At 38.3% G+C, this 6,402-nt stretch overlaps 1 protein-coding gene across 1 annotated transcript; it reads right to left on the bottom strand.

Annotated features, from left to right (window-relative positions):
* Positions 1–2,156: 2,156 nt before the first annotated feature.
* Positions 2,157–3,619, bottom strand: LOC119884929 (integrator complex subunit 6-B-like). Its single transcript, XM_038695211.1, has 3 exons — positions 3,167–3,619; positions 2,949–3,026; positions 2,157–2,374 (listed from the first exon to the last, which is right to left on the bottom strand). Exons 1-3 carry the CDS (start codon positions 3,275–3,277, stop codon positions 2,183–2,185), a joined length of 381 nt encoding a protein of 126 aa, XP_038551139.1. The 5' UTR covers positions 3,278–3,619; the 3' UTR covers positions 2,157–2,182.
* Positions 3,620–6,402: the final 2,783 nt, after the last annotated feature.

Genomic DNA, 6,402 nt, shown 5'->3' with positions numbered 1-6,402 from the left:
ATAGGATTTAAATAATTTGACAAACATTTACTGGTTCCAGCTTCTCAAATTTGAGGATTTGCTGCTTTTTTCCAGTTTATATGATTGTAAACTGAATATCTTTGGGTTTTGTGCTGTTTTTTTGGTTCTATTTTCCTTTTTTTTTAAATATTAGAAGACTAAAAGAGGATTTATCAATTAAAGAAAAAGACAGATGAATAGGCAATATATAATAACTGTTTAGTTGCAGCCCTTTATGAATGGTCATTACACCACTTCTTTTGAAAGGACATTAGCAAACACACCAGTTACTAGTAATTAAATCAGTCATGATGTCAAAGTCAAATTTGGTTTAGGGAGGGAGTGTGCCATCTAATTTGAAACGGACCTTTCAGTTCTGAAAAGGTACAGAGAACAGTGATTATATTATTAATACTGTCAAACCTGTCATTAGAGGTCATGGGTGACTGGTGCAGACACAGTAACCTTGACCTCAGCATGTGCTGTTTGTAGTCACAGTCATATTTCTGTGAGTCAGAGACTGACATCTATTATTATGGTGTATGTATGAGTTACTCGGGATGGTAGGGCTCTTCCATTTGTGACCCAGAAAATGCTAGTTAAACATTCACTACTGCTCCCGTCCTCCCGACTTACCTCCACAGTCGTCTGGATTCTACATCAACCACATGTGTGCAGACTCACCTAGCAGTAAAACTGGTTATTTTGTGTTACACTACACGGTAAGTAGCGTGATGAAAGAAGGCCGTGTCATCTGTTACGGATTTTTATATATATCTCTCTCTCATAAGCGGACATGAGAGTACCGCTGTAAAACTGTAAACACAATCTCACAAATTCTCTCTCTCTCTCTCTCTCTCTCATTCCTCCTCTCACACAGCTTTACTTTTAACAATTACCTCCATAAACTGTAAATTTGACCACAGAATTAAAAGGGTGATGTCATTAGGCGGCTCTTTTGGGAAGTGGGCCAGTAATTCTGAATTAGTTGCAGACTTTGTGGGTTCAACGAATATTTTTTTGCCATATTCAGTCCCAATTAGATTCATGTGAATGCAGGCCTACTCTGTTATTCAGCTGGCAGAGAGACTTGTTTCAAATTCACAAATTAAAATGGAGTTGTGCAACACAGTGGAAATAATTTATGACTACTAGTTTTTAAGTGCATTTCTTCTTTAGCTTGCAATCTCACACTGTAAATCCGATTTATGAATATCCTAACATCCATGATCTGGGGAACAGAATATTTAAATAATTCCAACTGTTTTGTTGTGAGATAAATCCCTATGTTTGCTTTTCACTTGAACTGTTGCAGACCTTTACAAATCTGCCTAAATCCCAGTACCATTAACACAATAGACATTTCAGTAAAATGGAGAAGAGGTGTTACGAATATACCTATCAAGGCCATGGAATTTAAACTTCCTTTGGCAAGCAAGAAAATCCACTCAGTAACCATTTTCTTTAGGTCTACCTAGCAAAATATTATGCCATCTAAACGAACGCCGAGCAATAAATCAAACCTTTATGAAGGTTGTGTTGAAACTGTTTCAGAAAGGTGTTGGTTCACCTTTATTGTAATTTCAGAAGCTGTACTCCTACTGAGATTTGTTTCAAATGCTGCATCCACCAATACTTCCATCGACCAATAAGTTGAATAAACACCTCTTTAAAACGGTTTCAGCAAAACGGAACATTATAAAACATCTTCAGGTGGGATTTAAAGCAGATATGTTGTGTAAGGCTGCATTAGTTTTAGGGCAGGTGCTTCTAATAGAATACCAACTTGGGTGAGTATCTGTGCATACTTAACTATTTAACCCTCTAAGGCTGTAAGCGACCCTTTAATGTTTCAAAAGCTAAAGCTCTAATCTCTATACATTTAAACATATTAGCATGAAGCTACCATGATTTAGAGCATAGTGTCAGTATGTAACAGAAACCAAAGTCACCAAATCAATGGTGAAATCAATAGCGGTTACTGAGGTGAAAAAAATAAAGTTGTTCTTGTCCTTTTTACCTTGTTGCTGTTGTTATGTTTGTGTCATGCGCACATGACTGAAAGTGTGATGGGGTCACAGTATGCAGGTGGTTGATGCTTGTAAGACTGGGGATAAGGGAAGGGAAGCAGGGGGTGGGTGAAGGGGGTCTGGGGGCATATATAGCACCTTGTCATAACACTTTATAAACCTGATTTCCTCTCTGCCTCTTCAGCACTACATACCTGTCCATAGTTGTCTATCCCAGTCACTAATCTATTGAGATTGAGTAAATCAAAAGCGGTCCTCAAGGACTGGCCAATAGTTGTGAGTCCATTTGCTTGGAGGTTCCTCAACTCTGTCATGAATGTGGCATGACTCTCTTTCCATCCAGCCTAAAAAAGAAAACAAAACAAAACAAAACATTTGGTTAATAATCCACATAAAGCTAGATAACTACCCCACTGTTGTGAACACCAGGCAACTTCTACAGAAGTGGAGGGTTAACTTGAATGTTTTTATTATGATTCAGAACTGATAAACAAGAGATATAGGTCGCTTCCTCTCTATCAAGCCAATCATTTGACAGCACTGTAGCCAAGAGCTTGATCCGTTTCTACCAGGCTAGAGACCGGCCTGGGATCATAAATTACAAAGTGGCAAAGTCGCAATGTGTGCCGTGACTAAAGTGGCAATTTGATCTAAACAAGTAAAGTAAGCTAGTCTGTCACCCCCTCTTCCTCCTCCTCCTCCTCCCCCCAGATATCACTTCGCTGTATAAATAACACCCAGAGTTCCTTGCTGCTCACATTGAAACAAAATGTCGGCCATGTTTTAAAGGGGGTATGAAAGCTCCTCCTGAAGATTTTCTCTACACAATTGATGTAGTGATCACAACGTGGTGGAGCGATGGAGGGACAGTCAATCTGCGCAATGTAAAGCTGGACATGACCCGAAAACAAACTCTACCTTTATCCCGAACGGAACGTCTTCAAAATTTACCAACATATACCGGTCCCCTCGGCTCGCCGGATCTCTCCCTCTGAGCTGTGGAAATAGTAGAGAATTATTTACGGTTATCGGAGAGATCAGGTTTGACAGGCGAGCTTGCAACAGTACAATGATGATCTGAACCGCAATCCCGCTCGGGGATCTCCCAATATTAATGTGTCCCGTGGTTACAGTACCTTCATAAAAGTCTCAACAGCGCCTTTTGCTATGTCCAGATAGGTAGTGCCCAGATGGGTGCGCTGGTTCATTGAAGCGGACGTGTCTATCAGAAAAAGTAAAACGGGCATTGTGATGGTAATGACACGTTCTGCATGGACTTGGTGTCAGTACAACCGGTCAAAACGCAAAAAAAATCTTTTGTTCTCCTGCCGCCTGTATCACCTCTCAGCTAGCTAGCTAGCTGGCTAACTAGTCTGTCTCACACATTCTTTCAAAAAAGTGTAAGAATAGTGAGTGTAGAAGCCCTTTCCGGGCAAACTAAACTAAAAACCTCAAACCCTAGGGGCAGGTTATTGATTCACGAGGGATTTTGATAATTTTTACAATATTTTGCAAATATTCCTAAGTTTCATAGTAACAAAGTTCCCCCTCATAGTGAGTCCCTGCTTCTCCCTACACTGAATGCGCTGTGTCTTGTCCACTGGTTTTAACCTAAGCTCCGCGCTTGACCCCGCCTCCCAAGCGGTCTTTCAGCGTCACGTGCTCAAATACTCGCTCCTCATTGGCTGGTTGAAGCCACTCATTACCATATCCAAATTAGGCAAAAGCTGAGCGTCTCATGCGCATGCTTGCTTGCCTGAGAGGCAGGAATGCGAGGAAAATATTCTGTATATGCAGTATGTGTGTTTAAGAATGCAATATATGTGGAGACGCGCTGTTTATTTTGGAGCATTACCGTAGTTGTTTGAGCACATATTATTTAAGAATGGGCATGTGTTTGCGCTGAGAGCTGATTACATAATCAACATTTACTTCATCCTATGCACGGGCGTGGGCTACTGTGAGAGGAAAGACAACCCACTAAGACTATAGAGAGAAAACTGTAGGCAAAGATAGACACTATCAAACAAAAAGCAGTGAAATATTAACCCAGGAATGCACCCACGGCTCACAGAACCCACTCGCTGGTACTAAGGCACTTGGTTTTCATGTGATGACCAAATAAAGACAGCCTTTTCTGCAAACGATCTGAAGGAAGACAGGTTTAGCTGAATAGTCGCTGCAAGGGATTGACATGCGCGCGCACGCACTCACACACCCTGCAGCTCTAAAATGGCTATACTTTGTCTTTATTTCTCATATGTACAATAAACTACACACTTCGCTAGAAAATAGGAACTGACTGTACTGGTATTTCATAAGTGATATTTATATAGCCTTTCAGAAGTAGGCACACATCTGTTGTTGCTTCCTATCAGTTTAGGCTTTCCACAAACATGGAGTTGTGTGAGATAATATGTCTTAACTAATTTATCACACACTTGAGAATTATTTCAATTGCTCTCCAACGGGCTTCACAGCATCCTGGTTGATTAAAGGGTCCACTCCTAATGCCACATGACAGTCAGCCAGACATGCACGATTGTGCAATACAATTTACATAATGTAGCTCCTTGAAAAATATCATCACTTCCGCGAAAACCATCCGGTGGCACTGTGGCAGGCGATTGCAAAGGGGAGGACGGTCTATTGCCTCTTGTTTGACTGAGTTCTCTGAAGCGATATACACAGAATAGTTCATTTTCCGGTGTGTCACTGACAGGTTTTTCAGAGTAAAATTATTTATGTGGATGGTTTCATGGCATTTAGGGGGCAAAGTTTTACACCAGTTGTATTGTCATGTATTACCACTGATTATTTGGTATGCATTGAAGGTCAGTGGTGGAAAGTATAGTAGGCTACGACAATTATTTTACAATGGTTAGTAGTTACTTTGCAGATTAATATTTTACATGCAACATATATGATCATTGTATAATAAATGATGCATTGATGTAACGTAACAGCAGTAGTCAGCTCAACCAGCTACAGCTACAGTAATATATATATATATAACCCTCAGAAATGAGCCATTCTGTGTGAGTACTGATACTACTTTTATGCATAATCAGTTAGAAATGTAAATTTGAATTCAGATTTTTATTTGTAATGGAATATTTTTACATTGGGGTATTAGTTATACTTACGTAGAAGATCTGAGGACTTCCTCTATAAGAATACATAAGTCACTTTGACTAAAGGAAATATTTACATCACAACTAGAAAGATATCCTCAATATAAGTAGTTTGTTTTGACTATCTTATGTCTTCATTGTTGTCTCATTAAATTCGCAAAACACATTCATATTTCCTTGCACTTCTTTTATATGTTTACAAAAACATGTTACAAATGCAACAGTTTTACATTTTTATCTCTACTCGTTTTTTTTTGTTTTTTTTGTTTTGTTTTTTACAATTGTTGCTCCAAATTTGATCTTAAACTTCATAGAAATTCAATAAATCGAACAACTTACTTTTACTTACCGAATTAGTTTTGGACCTTTATTCTGAAGTCCATACAAAATGTGACCGGAAATAATTGTCTTTGTGCTTCACGACTTCTTGTAAACAGTCTACAAGAGGTACTAGAAGTGTTTTCATATGATGAGTTACATTGTTGTCTTTGTTGATGTGACCACACACATCACTTGAACACTATTTGTTTCACGATAAGAATTAGCTTTGATCAAAAACGATACCACCATACAGGTTACAAGATTGTCAGTTGGGCTTTTACTATGAAAGTCATAACCGGACGTTGATGTTATCATGGAGCCTTTATAACTTTCTTAATTTCTTGGTACGAAAGTGAAATGTGTAAAGCTTCCAAGAATAATCAAAAAAGACATCAGGTTGTGAGCCTTCAACATGAAAGCACATAAACTTAGAGGCTGCATATCTTATTTATTATTTTGAATACAGTAAGTTTTAAACTTAAACTTAAACTTTGTGGCTTATAGGTTACATAGAGTTTGGCAAGCTGTACATCCATTATGAATACTTGAAATAGTAAAAATGTGGAAGAAACAGTACAGTAGTTCTTTTCTTTCCATTTTAAAATGAGAAAGCTCTCACCTTGATTTTTGAATAGAGATTAATCAGTGTGTTCTGATTTAACAGAAATAATTTGGTAACAACACGCTGTTTATTTCTGTTTAGTAATAATGCAGTTAGAAATGTTGGTAAATGATAACAGAATCAGAATTGGCTTTATTGTATAAATACAAATGTTTCTGTAGGCCATAACTTACCTAACCATAGAAATACATAGGTCTATTTAGTAGATATACATGGATTGTATGATTTTCTCACTTTCTAAATGTTAGTAAGATATTAGTCTCACGAGAATCTGACGTTCTACTATGCCTAAGTC

The sequence above is a fragment of the Micropterus salmoides genome, unplaced genomic scaffold (assembly GCF_014851395.1).
Source record: "Micropterus salmoides isolate LMB-PRFRI ecotype aquatic unplaced genomic scaffold, ASM1485139v1 Ms_hic_scaffold_3779, whole genome shotgun sequence".
Taxonomy (NCBI): Eukaryota; Metazoa; Chordata; class Actinopteri; order Centrarchiformes; family Centrarchidae; genus Micropterus; species Micropterus salmoides.
The sequence above is the reverse complement of the archived record's forward strand: the minus strand, read 5'-3'. Positions and strand labels throughout refer to the sequence as shown.